General features: G+C 42.7%; 1 protein-coding gene and 3 non-coding genes across 10 annotated transcripts in view; all 4 read right to left on the bottom strand.

Annotated features, from left to right (window-relative positions):
• Positions 1 to 17671, bottom strand: part of pum1 (pumilio RNA-binding family member 1) — a 171610-nt gene that overhangs the window by 30117 nt on the left and 123822 nt on the right. For 5 of the 7 annotated variants that reach the window (XM_087976714.1, XM_087976713.1, XM_087976712.1 and 2 more), the window contains 5 exons: positions 16397 to 16516; positions 13699 to 13725; positions 13067 to 13212; positions 11819 to 11957; positions 6702 to 6845 (listed from right to left, as the gene is read on the bottom strand). In XM_087976714.1, coding sequence (XP_087832840.1) covers positions 6702 to 6845; positions 11819 to 11957; positions 13067 to 13212; positions 13699 to 13725; positions 16397 to 16516 — 576 coding nt within the window. The remainder of the gene's footprint in view (positions 1 to 6701; positions 6846 to 11818; positions 11958 to 13066; positions 13213 to 13698; positions 13726 to 16396; positions 16517 to 17671) is intronic. The other 2 variants (XM_043717294.2, XM_087976716.1) reach the window with 1 other exon arrangement.
• LOC122563794 (small nucleolar RNA SNORD103/SNORD85) lies at positions 11043 to 11127 on the bottom strand. The gene has a single exon (XR_006315732.1). It is a non-coding gene; the product is annotated as a small nucleolar RNA SNORD103/SNORD85 (small nucleolar RNA).
• On the bottom strand, positions 12654 to 12741 carry LOC122563795 (small nucleolar RNA SNORD103/SNORD85). The gene has a single exon (XR_006315733.1). It is a non-coding gene; the product is annotated as a small nucleolar RNA SNORD103/SNORD85 (small nucleolar RNA).
• On the bottom strand, positions 14185 to 14265 carry LOC122563796 (small nucleolar RNA SNORD103/SNORD85). Its single transcript, XR_006315734.1, has one exon. It is a non-coding gene; the product is annotated as a small nucleolar RNA SNORD103/SNORD85 (small nucleolar RNA).

The following is a 17671-nucleotide window of genomic DNA, read 5'->3' as shown; positions in this document are numbered from 1 at the left end:
AGCAGTGAGTGAGTATTATCTACAAGATGCACTGCAGAAATTCACCAAAGATCCTTAGACAATACCCTCGAAACCCGCGAGCACTTCCATCTAGAAGAAGGACAGCAGGTACTTGGGAACACCACCACCTGCAGGTTCCCCTCCAAGCCACTCACCACCCGGACTTGGAAACGTACCGCCAGCTGTTGGGTCAAATATCCTGGAATTCCCTCCCTCCCGGCATTGTGGATCAACCTACAGCACATGGACTGCAGCGATTCAAGGCGGCAGCTCACCACCACCTTCTCTCAAGGACAACTAGGGATGGGCTATCAAGGCTGGCCTGGCCAGCAATGGCCATATCCCACAAATGAATATTTTAAAAAGCAAAATACTGCAGATACTGCAATTTTGAAATAACAAGAAAATGCTGGAATACAACTCTTTTGGAAGTTGGAAGATTTCGTCCTGGTATCAAAGCATTAGCTTCCTTTCACTCCCCAGAAACACTGCCAGACCGGCAGGAGGTTCTCCCTCTCTTCATTTTTAGTTCACTGCATCTTGTATTATTGCATCACTGCTGGAACTTACGTATAGATGATGTTAGCTAAAACATCTCATTCTGCATTTCCAGTCGCCCTACAAATTTGTCACTATACAGGGGTTTTGGTTTTCTTTGGCAGCTTTCTTTCTGTGAACCACCAGTCTGAATCTGACGCTATATCAATCATTTCTTCAGGTACCAGTTATTCAAAACCTGAGCTGTAAGAATAGACATGGCCAGCAGGGGGAAGTGGAGGGAAGTTAAATGTTTGGGATGAGTTGATTACATTTTCATGAACGCACAATTACAGAATAAAACTTCCCAGAATTTCACAGCAACTGGTAATTGCACTCACTTAGCCAGAAGATGACTGACATAGAAGGTCCTGTAGTGTATCGGAGAGGAGTGAACACACAAGTTATTCCTAGAACAAGTGGATTTAAGCTACAATCACTATACAAGTGTTAATTTCATTGCTCCATAGCCAGCATTATTCAATTTGAGGAGCACAAAATTTAGCAGAAAATTAAAACTAATGAAATGAAACATTAACACAGATTGTTAGTTTGGTGACTGAACAATTTTTTTTATATACAGAAGGCATACAGTGGTGAGCCCTGGGGTCAGTACTATCATGATGATATAAAATATGGGCCATTAATCTTTTCAATTTCATGAATAAACTTAAAAGCTTTGGATTATGGTTCAAGAGAAATGCGGGGTTAAAGTGCATGCGTGCAAATGCATGGAATTGGTGTAAATGAGATCAGGGAGTTACAGGCACAGATTATCATGTGGACTTTCTTGTGATAACAGAAACCTGGCTCAAGGAATAAAAGCAGGACTGGATGTTATATATTCCTGCGCAGATGTTCACACAATATTGACGGGAAAGAAAGGTTTATTTGGGGGAGGGGGAGGGCTACTGTTAGCATTGCAAGGCTGACAAAAGATCATGTCTCAGAATCCGATTTGATTTAGCTTGAGCTAAGGAACAAGGAAGGTGGAATTACATTGTTAGGCCCAATCTATAGATCACCAAGCAGTGGAGGGTTTAGAGAAATAAGTTTGCACAGCAATTACAGGAATGCCAACATTAGTAGTAGTTCTAATGGGGGACTTCAATTACTCAAATGTAGACTGGGATATAGGTAGTCTAAGGGGCAAGTATTCCAAAATGGTTCTGAAATGCACTGCACAACATGGTGGAGGCAGGTTCAACGGAGGCACCCAAGAAGGTAGTGAACGATCATTTAAATAAAAGCAATGTGCAAGCTAGGGGATAATGGAGGAGAATGGCAACAAGCCTTGATACTCATTTGGTGAGCCAGTGGAGATGGGACGGCCTAAGTGGCCTCCTTCTACAGTGCAACACACCTCTGATTCTCTGAGCTGCGATATGTTAAAATGCCCATCAAAACAACCTTACCTGAAAGGAACCATGGTTACGGGAATTCACAAAGGAATGTCTAAACAGTATGGTTGAGATTCTCATCCTGAAAGGCTACCCTAAGGAGCAATTACCTGGAAACTGAAATTCATCATTTGCAATGTATAGCTCACAAAAAAGACCAAGACTTGCTGGAGCAAAGGCTTCAATCTGAAGCTCATTATGCAAAGAGACGGCTAGCACCACCTCCAACCCCAAATCTACATCGAAGGGTCATAGAGAAACTAACCCTACCGTCGACATTGTTCCACTGTGACCGGTTAGCCAGCAAAGAAACATCAAAGAATCCCTTCAATAAAGAATCAGTATTTAAATTCTGTTTTGTTTTGCGACAAGTACGCACACTCTGAAACATCTAAGATTTTGCAATAATATAAAGAATAAGGAGTTTCTCTCAGTGTTTGATGGAAGAACCAGTTCTCCAAAAAGTGATCTTCTCAGAGAGAAAGCTGACAGCAAACTGACAATTTTCGATAATTCACAGAATTATAGAATCCCTGCAGTGTGGAAATAAATTTGGCCCAACAAGTCCACACCGACCCTTCGAAGAGCAACCCACCCAGGCCCATTCCCCTACCCTATTACTCTACATTTACCGCTGACTAATGCATCTAACCTACACATCCCTGACACTATGGACAATTTAGCTTGGCCAATTCACCTGACCTGCACATCTTTGGATTGTGGGAGGAAACCGGAGCACCGACAGGAAACCCACACAGACTTGGGGGAAATGTGCAAACTCCACACAGACAGTCGCCCGAGGCTGGAATCAAACACGGGTCCCAAGCACTGTGAGACAGCAGTTCTAACCACTGAGCCACCTGGCCACATTCATTACAACTGACTACATCTAAATGCCCAACTAATCATGATCAGCCTCAAAGATGACCAAAGGACTCTAAACTGTATATTCTTTTATCTTGCTTGTACTATATTAACCCCTATATGTGTCTGTATTTGCATACTCACATACAGGCTTATATGAATGTACGAAAACTGCTTGACATCGTGTTTTTGTTAGTTTTGCTGAATTCAACAGTTCACAAATATGCTTTTTGACACGAGAGCCTTGCTGACTGGCCTCTGTGGTCACAGCAAAAACAACTAACTACATTTTTAACTGGAGAAGTGTCAAGCAACAATAACTCAAAAACCTTTATTGTGGTCAACTAAGGAGGTTGAACAAGTAGAACCAGTTCACATCTTCTCACCTGGTTGCAACAGACCATTGCTTTTCTAGATTTATATTAACCACCTAAAAGCAGGTACACACGGCACAATTCAAAATTTGCGGATTACACAAATTGGAGGAGAAAGTGAGGTCTGCAGATGCTGGAGATCAGAGCTGAAAATGTGTTGCTGGAAAAGCGCAGGTCAGGCAGCATCCAGGGAACAGGAGAATCGACGTTTCGGGCATAAGCCCTTCTTCAGGAATGGGGAAAGTTTGTCCAGCAGGCTAAGATAAAAGGTAGGGAGGAGGGACTTGGGGGAGGAGCGTTGGAAATGCGATAGGTGGAAGGTGGTCAAAGTGAGGGTGATATGCCGGAGTGGGGGCGGGGGGGAGGTCAGGAAGAAGGCGGTGCTGAGTTCAAGGGTTGGGACTGAGACAAGGTGGGGGGGGGGGTGAGGGGAAATGAGGAAACTGGAGAAATCCAAGTTCATCCCTGGTGGTTGGAGGGTTCCTAGGCGGAAGATGAAGCGTTCTTCCTCCATGCATGTCCTTGGTGGAGTGGGAGGGAGAGTTGAAGTGTTGAGCCAAGGGGTGATTGGGTTGGTTGGTCCGGGTGTCCCAGAGGTGTTCTCTGAAATGTACCGCAAGTAGGCGGCCTGTCTCCCCAATATAGAGGAGGCCACATCGGGTGCAGCGGATGCAATAAATGATGTGTGTGGAGGTGCAGGTGAATTTGTGGCGGATATGGAAGGATCCCTTGGGGCCTTGGAGGGAAGTAAGGGGGGAGGTGTGGGTGCAAGTTTTGCATTTCTTGCGGTTGCAGGGGAAGGTGCCGGGAGTGGAGGTTGGGTTGGTGGGGGCTGTGGACCTGACAAGGGAGTCACGGAGGGAGTGGTTTTTTGGAATGCTGATAGGGATGGGGAGGGAAATATATCCCTGGTGGTGGGGTCCGTTTGGAGGTGGCGGAAATGACGGCGGATGATACGCTGTATATGGAGGTTGGTGGGGTGGTAGGTGAGGACCAGTGGGGTTCTGTCCTGGTGGCGGTTGGAGGGGCGGGGTTCAAGGGCGGAGGAGCGGGAAGTGGAGGAGATGCGGTGGAGGGCACCGTCGATCACGTCTGGGGGGAAATTGCGGTCCTTGAAGAAGGAGGCCATCTGGGTTGTACGGATTTGGAACTGGTCCGCCTGGGAGCAGATGCGATGGAGTCGAAGGAATTGGGCATATGGGATGGCGGTTTTACAGGGGGCAGGGTGGGAGGAGGTGTAGTCTAGGTAGCTGTGGGAGTCGGTCGGTTTGTAGTAGATGTCCGTGTCGATTCGGTCACCCGAGATAGAAATGGAAAGGTCTAGGAAGGGGAGGGAGGAGTCTGAGACAGTCCAGGTGAATTTGAGGTCGGGGTGGAAGGTGTTGGTAAAGTGGATGAACTGTTCAACCTCCTCGTGGGAGCACGAGGCAGCGCCGATACAGTCATCGATGTAGCGGAGGAAAAGGTGGGGTCTGGTGCCAGTGTAGCTGCGGAAGATGGACTGTTCCACATATCCTACGAAGAAGCAGGCATAGCTGGAGCCCATGGCTACTCCTTTGGTTTGGAGGAAGTGGGTGGATTGGAAAGAGAAGTTGTTCAGGGTGAGGACCAGTTCAGTCAGTCGAAGGAGGGTGTCAGTGGAAGGGTACTGGTTGGTACGGCGGGAAAGGAAGAAGCAGAGGGCTTTGAGTCCTTCGTGATGGGGGATGGAGGTGTACAGGGACTGGATGTCCATGGTGAAGATAAGGCATTGGGGACCGGGGAAGCGAAAATCATGGAGGAGGTGGAGGGCGTGGGTGGTGCCCCGAACGTAGGTGGAGAGTTCTTGGACTAAGGGGGACAGAACCGTGTCGAGGTATGCAGAGATGAGTTCAGTGGGGCAGGAGCAGGCTGAGACAATGGGTCGGCCTGGGCAGTCAGGTTTGTGGATTTTGGGCAGGACGTAGAAACGGGCGGTGTGGGGTTGTGGGACTATGAGGTTGGAGGCGGTGGATGGGAGATCCCCTGAGGTGATGAGGTTATGGATGGTCAGGGAGATGATGGTTCGGTGGTGGGGTCATGGTCAAGGGGGCAGTACGAGGAGGTGTCCGCGAGCTGGCGTTTAGCCTCAGTGGTGTAAAGGTCGGTGCGCCAAACTACTACCGCCCCTCCCTTGTCTGCCGGTTTGATAGTGAGGTTGGGGTTGGGATTGGAACGGAAAGAGTGGAGGGCTGCACGTTCCAAGGGTGAGAGGTTGGACTGGGTGAGAGGGGTGGAGAGCTTGAGGCGGTTAATGTCACGGCGACAGTTGGCTATGAAGAGGTCGAGGGCAGGTAAGAGGCCAGCACGGGGTGTCCAGGTGGATGGGGTGCGTTGGAGGCGGGAGAAGGGGTCGTCAAAGAGTGGGCGAGAATCCTGGTTGAAGAAGTAGGAGGCGAAGGCGGCGGAAGAACTGTTCGATGTCTCGCCGCGTGTTGAACTCGTTAATCCGGGAGCGTAGGGGAATGAAGGATTATACAAATTGCCAACTTTGAGGAGGACAGCAAACAAATTCAAGAGGCTGTAGACAGTTGGAATGGGTAAACACATCGCAGATGCAATTTAATGCAGAGAAGTGCAAAGTGATTCATTTGGGAGCGAGAATATGAAACAATGAAAACTAAAGGGTACAACTCTAGAGGGTGAGACAAGAACAGGAGAACTGAGAGACCACATGCCCACAAACCACTGAATCAGATGGCAAGTAGAGAAAGCAGTTAAAAGGAACATAGGGTCATGAAATTTATATTAAAAAAGTACAAAAGTAAGGAAGTCCTTTAAATTTTTTTTATAAAACACCAGTTTGATCTCTACTGCAATGCTGTGTCTACAATCCTGGGAATGTATAAGAGAAGGTGAAGAAAAGATTCATGAAAAAGTCAGTGAAACAGTGCCTTCAGGAACATGGATAGACTGAAGCTGTGCTTGGTCTCCTTAGCAAAAGGATAGCCATGGGGAAGAGTTGAAGCAAAATTTACAGGGAGATCAGTTCCTAGTGGCAGAAGAGTCGGGAACAGACCACAAAGAAACATGTGACTGGCAGACGAACCAGACGCAGCATGCTTATAAACATATTTTATAAGTTATGGTTTGGAATGCACTGCTTCAAAACTTGGTAGCAGGAGATTTAACGCTGGCCTTCAAAAGATATCTGAATAAGCATCTGAAGGGTGAAATTCTGCAGAGCTGGAGGAGCAGCAAGATGGGGAGCAGTAATAGCTGAACTATTGTTGCAGACAGCTGGCACACATTTGACAAGTCAAAATGTCTCCTTTTGTACTTTAACCATTTTGAGATTTTAACTGGAACAGTGTCGTGGGTAAACACATGACAAATATGAAGAAAGCTAAAGATTCAGCTTTGGCAAGCAAACACCCATTGCAGTAGAGAGATCAATCTGTGGAACAGGCATCTAAAATGACACAATGATCTTCCTTTATTGAGTTAGAGGTGCCAAAAATGTTAAGTTTACAAATGCAAGTCCCATTTTGAAACAGATAAACCTTACCTGCCTGTGCTGCAGATGGACTTATGATTACAGGCGCTGGAGCGACAAGTCTTACTGGAGCTCCTAGACCATTCCGAGCCCCAGTATTCACGACCAGGGCACCAGTCTGGTCATAGTAAGCAGCTGGAGCGAGGACTTGATAACCTGTAGTAAAAAAAGTGCTCAAAATATACCCATTTGTACGTAACACCACATACTGGTTCAAGTACTTACAACTGGAAATACAATAATGTGAAATACAGCCTGGCATTAAGAAATTGTAATCAACACTTTACAGTTCATCAGTCATTAGAAGTTTATTTGTCTTCAGCATCTCAGTTGACAAATTTAATGTGCAGAGTGTGACAGCCATACATAACAGAAATGTGTCACAGAATTAATCTCCAACAAAGGAAGTGAAAGAGGCCTCAATACCTGCATGCCAGGGAGAAAGTCAACTATTTCTCAGTGGAAAATCCCCATTTGTAGATTTTCATGAGCTAAACTGCCTATCAGTCACTAGCCCACTCATAAAAGGGGTCATCATACAGGATGGCCTGAAATGGGTTTAACCCGATCTATTTGACCACACACTGCACATGGTCTCCCTTTCCTACCTCCCCATCTCCCAAAATCACGTGCTACCACAAGCTGTCAGCTACTGAACCCTCATTCACGCTGCAATAATTTCCAGTTGTGTTTAGATGTTACATTCTCTCCTGACTGAGATTCCATGCATCAATTCATCTGAAGATCCGCTGGCTTTATCCTCGTTGGCTCCTGGCAGTCCAATACACAAGCAATTGTATTCCTGCCACTTAAGTTTCATCATAGCTCTGTCCCTCATCTTTTTAGCTCCTCAGCACCCACTCCCCTTCGTTACTCTCTATTTCACTGTTTCAGGTTTTTAGTGCAACCAATTCCCTCCGCCAAAAGCAGCTACATAGATAAGTGATGAGAAGAAGATTGATGAAGACAAATTTAGGTCCCTTGCAGTTAGAATCAGATGAATTTATAATGGACAAAGAGATAGCAGACCAGTTGAACAAATACCTTGGATCTGCCTTCACTAAAGAGAACACAAATAATCTTCAGGAAATGGTAGGCGACAGAGGATCAAGCATGAAGGAGGAACGAAAGGTAATCCTGATTAGTCAGGAAACAATATTGCGGAAATTGATGGGATTAAAGACTGGGAAACCCCTAGGGCCTGATGCTCAGCATCCCAGAATACTTAAGGAAGTGGCTCTTGAAATAGAGTCATAGAGATGTACAGCAGGAAAAACACCCTTTGTTCGAACGCATCCATGCGGATCAGATATCCTAACCAGCAGTTGGCCCATATCCCTCTAACCCTTCTTATTCATATACCCATCCAGAATCCTTTTAAATGTTGCAACTATACCAGCCTCCACCACTTCCTCTGGCAGCTCATGCCATGCATGCACCATTCTCTGTATGAAAAAATTGTCTCTTAGGTCCCTTTTATATCTTTCCCCTCTCACCCTAAACCTATGCCCTCTAGTTCTGGACTCCCCGACTCCAGGGAAATGACTTTGTCTATTTACCCTATCCATGCCCCTCATGGTTTTACAAACCTCTAAGGTCACGCTTCAGCGTTTGATGGTCCAGGGAAAACAGCCCCAACCTATTCAGCCTCTCCCTGCCGCTCAAACCCTCCAACCTGGCAACATCCTAGTCAAGCTTTTCTGAACCCTATCAAGTTTCACAATATCCTTCCGATAGGAGGGAGACTGGAATTGCACACAATATTCGGAAAATGGCCTAACCAATGTCCTGGACAGCCCCAACATAACCTCCCAACTCCTATACTCAGTGCTCTGACCAATAAAGGAAAGCATACCAAATGTCTTCTTCAGTATCCTATCTACCTGTGACTCCACTTTCAAGGAACAATAAACCTGCACTCCAAAGTCTTTTTGTTCAGTGACATTCCCCAGGATCTTACCATTAAGTGTACAAGTCCTGCTCTGATTTGCCTTTCCAAAATGCAGCACCTCACATTTATCTAAATTAAACTCCATCTGCCACTCCTCAGCCCATTGGTCCATCTGATCAAGATCCTGTTGTAACCTTCCTCGCTGTCCAATACACCTCCAATTTAGGTGCATAGCGGATGCATCGGTGACATTTTTCCAGCATTCTGTAGTCTCTGGAAGAGTTCCAATAGACTGGTGAGTAGCTAATGTAATTCCACTTTTTAAAAAAAGAGGTACAGAAAAATCAGATAATATAGGCTGGTTAGCCTGACAATGGTGGTGGGGAAAATGCTGGAGTCAATCATTAAGGATGTACTAACTGAGCATTTGGAAAGCAGTGACAGAATCTGTCCTAGTCATCACGGATTCACTAAAGGGAAATCATGCTTGACAAATCTTGTGGAATGTTTTTTGAGGATGTGACCAGTAGATGATGGTGAATCAGTAGATGCTGTGTATCAGGACTTCCAAAAGGCTTTTGACAAAGTTCCACACAACAGATTACAAAGGAAAATAAAGGCTCATGGTATTGGAGGTAATGTATTGACATAGCTAGAAGCAGACAGTTGGAATAAACAGGCTCTTTTCAGAATGGCAAGCACTGACGACTGAGGTGTTGCGGGGTTCAGTGCACAGATGTTCACAATATATATATATTAACAATGTGGACAAAGGAATTGAATGCCACAACTCCAAATGTGCAGATGACACTAAGCTGGATGGCAATGTGTGCTGCGATGAGAACGCTAAGAAGCTACAGGGAGATTTGGACAGACTGGCTGAGTGGGCAAATACTTAGCAATTGCATTATAACATGGATAAAATCCATGGTTATCCACTTTGGTCACAAAAGCAGGAAGACAGATTATGATCTGAATGGTGGCAGTTTAGGAAAAGGTGAGCTGCACTGAGATCCTGGATGTCATGATGGAACAGTCGCTGAGGGTTTAGATTAGATTACTTACAGTGTGGAAACAGGCCCTTCGGCCCAACAAGTCCACATCGACTCGCCGAAGCGCAACCCACCCAGATCCATTCCCCTACATTTACCCCTGAACCCAACACTACTGGCAATTTAGCATGGCCAATTCACCTGACCTGCACATTTTTGGATTGTGGGAGGAAACCGGAGCACCCGGAGGAAACCCACGCAGACACGTGGAGAATGTGCAAACTCCACACAGTCAGTCGCCTGAGGCGTGAATTGAACCCGGGTCTCTGGCGATGTGAGGCAACAGTGCTAACCACTGTGCCCCGTACTGCCCACATGTTGGCATGTAGGTGCAGCAGGCTGAGTGTAAAACGAATGGCATACTGACCTTCATAGCAAAAGGATTTGAGTATTGGAGTAAGGATGCCTTTCTGCAATTATACAGGGCCTTGGTGAGGCCACACCTTGAGCAGTGTGTGCAGCTTTGGTCTCCTAGTCTGAGAAAGGACATTTTTGTTATTGAGGGAGTTCAGCAAAGGTTCTGACATATGAGGAGGACTGACATATGAGGAAAGACCGGATCGACTGGAATTTAGAATGGGTTGGGGGAGAGGGAGAGGAGGAGACATAGAAACATATAAATATCTGATGGGACTGGACAGGCTACATGCAGGAAGAATATTTCCAATGTTGGAAATGTTCAGAACAAGAGGTCACAGTCTAAGAATAAGGGGCAAGCCATTCAGGACTGGGACAAGGAAGAACTGCTTTAGTCAGAGTCATGAACCTGCGGAATTCTCTCAGAGGAAGCTGTTGGGGCCAGTTCATTAGATACATTCAAGAGGGAGCTGGATGTAGCCCTTGTGGCTAAAGTGATCAATGGGTATGGGAAGAGGATGGGAATGGGATACTGAGATTGCATGATCAGCCATGACCATTGTGAATGATGGTGCAGGCTCAAAGGGCTGAATGGCCTCACCCTGCACCTATTTTCGATGTTTGTATATCTTCAGGTGATTTTGTCCAATGTCTTGGAAGTACTTTTCAGAATTCATCCGCTCCCCATCCATGTCCATGAACTATTCAAAAAGCTCTACTCCTTTGAACAAGCTAAGTCCTTTTGCACAACAGAAGTACAGAGCTTTGAATATGTCCCAGTAAAACAATGAGATATTTTTCTGAGCCAAATCTATTCGACAATCCCAAGCTTTGGAACTGTTGTCTTTCAACTCATCTGAAAATCAACCCCGTCCCATAAAGCTACATTCAGGTATGAATGTTAATAATAAAATGACAAGTTCAGAACAAAATCCTCTCACTAAACTGGGTCTACGACAAAACATGCAGTTCCTGTGAACTGAAAATGTTTTATTTGAATCAAATGAGTAATTAGGCTTGAAGTGTGTTATTCAAAACATCAAAGTGTTAATGTCTGGCTCAGATATGTTTGAGTACAAGTAAGGTTCTCATAACTGAAAATATTCTCAGTGAGGGCAAGTTTGTCATCATTGCCAGACAGATTCAAAAATGAAAATATTGCCAACAGTGCTTTACTTTAAAATTTCCAAAGTGGTGTTAAAACTGCCTTAAAATGGAAGATTAACCTAATTAGTATTTAATTTGGTATTCTGTTAGTCTGTACTGAACTGTACTGATTTAACCAACATTTCTGTGCATCTAATATTACAAATTATGATTACACTTCCTTTTTTGACCTTGTGTTACAGCAGTAACAGCAAATCCAACAATAACATAAATAACTTATACAACAACCAAACACCGAGCATTTGAAATCTTTGCTGGTACATCAATTAGATCTTCAGAAATGGCAGCAAAAGTAGTAAAGGTATTTCTAAAATTAAGCTAGTCTGTCTTCTCTAATGTAAGTTACTAAACATATGTATGAAAGATTTCTATTGCTTTGAAGCATCCTCTTCTCAGCAACCTCGCTGAATGCTTGGTTATAATGGTTGTACACATGGCAGAAACATGCTGTGTGACGCTTCATGTGTTTTCAATTGTAAACTCAAATGTGAAGAAACTTGATCCATTACTTGTTCAGTGGTTTCTACTTTATGAAGCTCTACAATTGTCAATAATTAACTTGTTGGTAATGCATCAAACATTCTTTAAACCATTATTCTACAACCCACACCACTGCTATCGGATAATGCATATATCTGTAGCACCTGGAATTAATATTTTACCTGGCATTCCAGTGGCCAATCCCTGGCTAAAGGCCAATGCTGAATTCACGGCTGCAGCTGCTACCAAGCTGTCTGCTTGTTGTCCTTGCTGGCTTTGATTTGGGGTCAAAGGACGCTGATTGGCTCCAGCTCGCAGAACCTGGGATAAACCATATAAGATTACTGATATTGAAGTGTAACGCCCTGTTGGTCAATGTGATTTCACTGAAATCATAACCAGGAAGATACTGTGACACAGATCATTACCATTCACGGTTCAAAGGAATGTGCAACAGAGGATTTATTCTCAATGGTGAGGAGAGTCACGTCGGGCATCATTAGTAAATATTAAGGAAGAAGATTGGTAAATGGCTCTTGCTAATTGTTTCTCTTCCTTTCTTGAATATGCTGATTCATCACTAAACTACTATTGTACAAGCACCAAGCAACTTGTGGCCTTCACGTGAACACTGTGAACATATGTACCTCAACAGTGACCTTCAAAGCACTCTTGCAAATGGATGGTGAGGGAACAGATCATGACTCAACTTGAGTAAGCCCTCACTCTCGCATGTTTGTCAGGAGCTGGCGCACAGGTAATTGGCTTAAGTATGCTTGTCTTTTCCAACCAGGGATTTAGCCCGACTATGGAAAACTCACCTCCTCATACCCTGCACACACATCAAAATTCCAGTACACTTTAGAAAAGGGGCGAAAAAAAAGTTCAACCCAAGTTCGGCAAGAGATGCAATCCCCAGGAATCGCCAAGATAGATTCAAGAGCTCAAATTTATATAACAGTGAAGTCAACAGCCAAGCAACAACATTATCACTTTGACCTGCAGCAATATACTTGCTCTGGCTCAGATCTTTAGGAGTACAAAATTGAAATTCTAACTCGTGAACACTGTTCTCAGTGAGGCCAAGTGCATCATCGTTGCCACAGTGACCTTTGCAAACCAAACAGCAGCACTTAGTTCTAATACTTTAGTTCCACTCGTACAGTCTTTAAAGTCCACTGGATACAAATTCCAACTTCAGAGTTTACATGTCAAAACCTAATGAGATACATTCAGCAATATCTCTAATAATGGCCTACCTTAACATTAATTTATTGCATGCCAAGTGAATAAATATTTATTTTACTTCACTTTCTATGTAATCTTTAAAACACACCAAGGTGGACAAATCTGTTTCTATATTTACTCAGCTTTCCTGACTCAGTGCTAATTCACTCCTATACCAAGTTATAAACGGATGGATGACTTGCCTGTTGCTGTCCTTGCTGTGCCTGTGACGCAGCCTGCTGGTTTGCAGAGTTGTTAGCAGCTGCGGCTGCAGCTTGCTGCTGGAAGAGATTTGCTGGATAAACACCCCATGGAACACCATAATACTGAGGTGGAACCACTGCCGGGCCTAACACAAAGTAGAGATTTTTAAAAATGCACTTCGCACAATTTACATTAATGCAATACACAAAACTAATGTGAAATCGTAAAAATTTCATTTAATTAGATATTCCAAAAATGTCCTTATTGTCTAATGGACATGCCATTCTTTTATGCAAGATAGATAACTTCATATTTGTGCATCCTAATTTTTCACCCCCCACCCAATAGGTTAGTACAATTATATTTGCCGACTACGCCTTAATAAATTCTGGATTTCTACTTTTCCAAAAAAGAAAAGCGTAATAAGTATGGTTCATTACAGTGGATGTTATTTAATTAAACTAGGAATGGGTCGGTACCTCAGTCAAAATTAGCAGCAATTAAACCCTGACGACTTCTAAAGATGACCAATACAGAACAGTATGCTTGTCATTTAAACAAAAACGAGATTACACAGGCACACTTCAAAACACAGCTGAACGAAATTTCCTTCAAGGTGAATTGATCTCACCTATGCCATCCGGGGCCGGCCGTTTGCCTACACAGGGAGGATGGAAAGAAAAGTTGCTTTGACAATGAAGCCAACCACTTGCGTTGTCTCTTTGTTTCCAGATATATTAACAATGGCGAAATAAAACCCAACCCTGACTTGTACATTACCCACTGAATATTGTGCAGTTACAAAACACCCTTCAATTCAGGCTCAGAGGGAGCCAACTGAAAACGGACTTGCAATGAATTGTAGAATAAAGGAATCCTAAATAAATGCTTAATCTGATATCGACATCAATTAAACAAATTAAAAACAGGAGTTCACTGTGTCCAATAGAAGTACACTGTCTAGTTAACGACAATGTATACACCCACCGCTCTCTTCCCTCTTCCCCCTCCCCCCACCCCCATCCCCACCATATCCGCACCAAATCCCAATTTTAACAACATTACAAATGACATCAACGGGTACAGATTGAGGGCTCATCAGCACCAATAACCTCAGTCTGGCTTAGATCTTTAAGAATAGCAAAATTCTCATTATCGAACACTTCACAGTGAAGATAAGTGTCTCATTATTGTCAGACATTTTTGACATATTTGCTTCTTATTGTGAGCAAACAAATTTTCACCACCTTGAAAATGTTTGTGCTCTTTTACATTTGAATTGTTTTGAATCAAGATTAAATTAGATTTAACGGATCTGATTTGTAAACTTCCATCAGTCATCCACTTGAAAATGACATGAGATTTTGCTCACTGAATAAGTTCATCATTAGGATTTAAAACATGAAACCAATAACCAGTTAAAATAAAATAAACTTTTTTTAAAAAAATATGACCTGCAAGGGTGCCATGTTTCTCACGGCTACATTCCATCCTTCAAAACTTCAAATACTGAACTAGAGTTTCATTGGATTTAGGAACCATGTTTCTGTTAAAAAGGAACTTTGTTGAAATAAAATTATATGTAAGAAAAGCACTTTAAGATGTCTCCTGTGTAAGAGGCTGCATTTCATTTTTTTTAAAATAAAAGAGCAAGTAACTTATGTATGAACTGCAACAGTGCTCATGTTTCTAGGCTCTATCAGTGAAAAGTGCTCATGCCCCAAAAACCTTAAATATCTTCTGAACATAATTAACCTATGTGACAATAACTATTAAAGCACAATGGTCATCTGCATTTGTATGATTCTTTTAATAAAAACAGCTGCATTAAGGATACATGTCCACCACAGCAACCTGTGCGATCAATTCAAGGTTCCTTTCAGATGTTACACACTACCATCTCCCAGCAAAACCCAGAAACAGTACTTCTCTCTCTGCTCATCTCACACTCAAGAAAATCTTTTACAAACCAATGTTTGCCACTTACCACATATATGAACTAGAATGGAAACAAAGCTTATTGTAATAACAACAACATCCAATATAAGAGCTCTTACGCTGACCTTGGGACAGAACTTACTTTGGTGACCACATCATACATATGTCCAATAGATAAGCCAATCAGATTGGCAGAAAACTGATCAGTATGAACACAAGCAGCAAGTATTTGAAAAGAACAGTCAACAAGATAGCAGCCTTTTTGAAAACAAGTTCTGGTTGCCAAATTTGCCATGTGCTGCGAATAATTGTAGTTTGTGATACACCGTGTCAAAACTTATCACTTTTTCGGACACTGGTCAATTGCATGCAAGATGCAGCAGTCTTTTCGGACACTGGTCAATTGCATGCAAGATGCAGCAGTCTTTTCAAAATTGAATACATTGGACACAATCTTTCTAACTTTCTTGTCAGTTACTTTGTGAAACTACAATTTCTCAACACTACAGACTGCACACTCAGCTCATTTTGAGCATCATGAAGAGATTCTAATGGTGGATTTCCAACAGTTTTTTGTTGCAAATTTATGTGACAGTTGGAAAGCTGAAAATTGAATTCCCAATCTCCCATCAGACTCCAATTCTTAAAACAAAAATTGGGTGTTTGGGTTTGCATGACATTCCAACTCAAATCCTGTCACATACTTCCTTTTGACTGAAACAAACAAGCTGCCAAATTAATAAGATACAATATACAAGATACAATGAGAATGAAATTTTCCTGTCATCATCGCAATCAATCTCTTACCAAAGAAATCCACTTCGAGCTCAGAAACAAGGCAAGTTAAGCCTGGACAGTGAAAACTAAGGCAACTAAGTGTTGTCTTCCACTTGTTATTCCCCATACGTAACATCTTAACATTATTCATTTTGTAGTTCAAAGCAACTTTCAAACAAATCTTACCCACAACCTGCATTTTGAAGTCTCATACTATTTGCTTTCACCATTTTCCAAGCCATGCTGTTCCGTGGATTTACTACTCAGCTCACTGATGTTACTTCTCAATTTACCCTCATCCCTTTTAAAGCCGAAGTGCTGACTGAGAGATGCAAAAGTGCCAACACTTATAAATGAACCATTAAATCCAAAATCTTACTACACTGCATTAGTTGGGACAACGTGAAGTCCAGAAAGACAAAAAACCATTCAACTTATCCAGATTCCTGCACTCAGAACAATCCATCTTTTCAAATGTTCAATTCCCTCCTTCACTCTTCATCTATAACTTCCAGGATCGCTACCCGCCTGCCTTTAGCTTCTACTGGAGGGGGCAGTGTGGGGAAGGAAAGAAATCAGAGTTAATTGTCTTCATACAGATCATTGCATTTTACCTGCTAGAGTTGCAGCTGCGGCAAGCCCGGCAGTGTAGGGATCTGTACCTGGAGGAGCAGCACTAATGATGTATGGATTGGGAACAAAGGTTGCTGGAGCAAGCCCTGCTGAAAACATACCTGTGCAACATATAAAAACCCCACATCAAGTATTTGGAATGACACCTTAATTTTAGAACAATAGATTAGTGGCCCAGTCATAGTCATCACTGTTCAAGCACACACAACCAAAATGTGGATTTGAAACATTGTAAATTAACGTTGATTAGCACTGTTTCCAAAAACAGAAGTATGCATGCAGTTATGTGGCATTGCAATTGTGGGGGTAAAAAAAGGTGAGCAAAGAATATCAGTTCTGCAATTATGGCACTCTTAAAACTTAGTACCCCTTGCAAGGGAAAAATCAGATAACATGCTCATAGGAAGTTGATTCAAACTAACAATAAATCATCATTACTTCAAAAGCTCAGGGTCAAATAGTTTGCAGTTATACATGACAAGAAGAAAATTGGTGTATATATTACTTGTACACACCACAACAGTAATTCAAATGCGTTACTTAAAGTGCCTACGTTGCATTTAATTTGTGTAACTATAGCTAGAATGGAATGGATGCATAGGTACTGCTTGTAAGACTGCGAGTAAGAAATACACTAGAAACCAGTTAGAATTAAAATTTTAATAAAGGACAATGTACTTCCCACTGCTTCGGTTGATAAATGCTCCAAGTGATGTCTTGTCATGACAGGCTAAAGAGCCACCCTGTGCAGATAACTTGAAAACACCGATAAGGCTTTAACTAAACCACCCATTCCCCAGCCAGTTGTGACTGGCTCAAATCATTTGACAACATAAATTCAGTTCTTGATACTGAATAGTTTCTGACTGAGGGCCATGAGTGCCATCACTTCCAAATGTTCACACTGAATGCAATTTTGCATTTACACCAAAAATAGCCTTACAATCCCATCAATACAAAGATTAAATGGTACCATTTTTTGGATAGCCATCTCTCAAAATCCAATAAAATATATTTGATTCCAGTTGATAAACAAACAGCCATTTACATGTAAAACATTAGTGAACCAATATAAAAGTTTTCTCTCAATAGTAATGAAATGTTCTGTCACTGATCTTACAGAAACAAACTATTTAATTTCTCAGTACAGCATTACAATGCTATTGGTGCCTTTTGACTGCTCAGCAGTGCTGCACTGTGATAAAACAATAATTGCAGGGGTTTCAACATAGCTAATAAAGGAAGGGGGTCGCAGC

The sequence above is a fragment of the Chiloscyllium plagiosum genome, unplaced genomic scaffold, assembly GCF_037043375.1.
Source record: "Chiloscyllium plagiosum isolate Xiang-an unplaced genomic scaffold, Cpla_swu_hap1 HiC_scaffold_30, whole genome shotgun sequence".
Classification (NCBI taxonomy): domain Eukaryota; kingdom Metazoa; phylum Chordata; class Chondrichthyes; order Orectolobiformes; family Hemiscylliidae; genus Chiloscyllium; species Chiloscyllium plagiosum.
The sequence above is the reverse complement of the archived record's forward strand: the minus strand, read 5'-3'. Positions and strand labels throughout refer to the sequence as shown.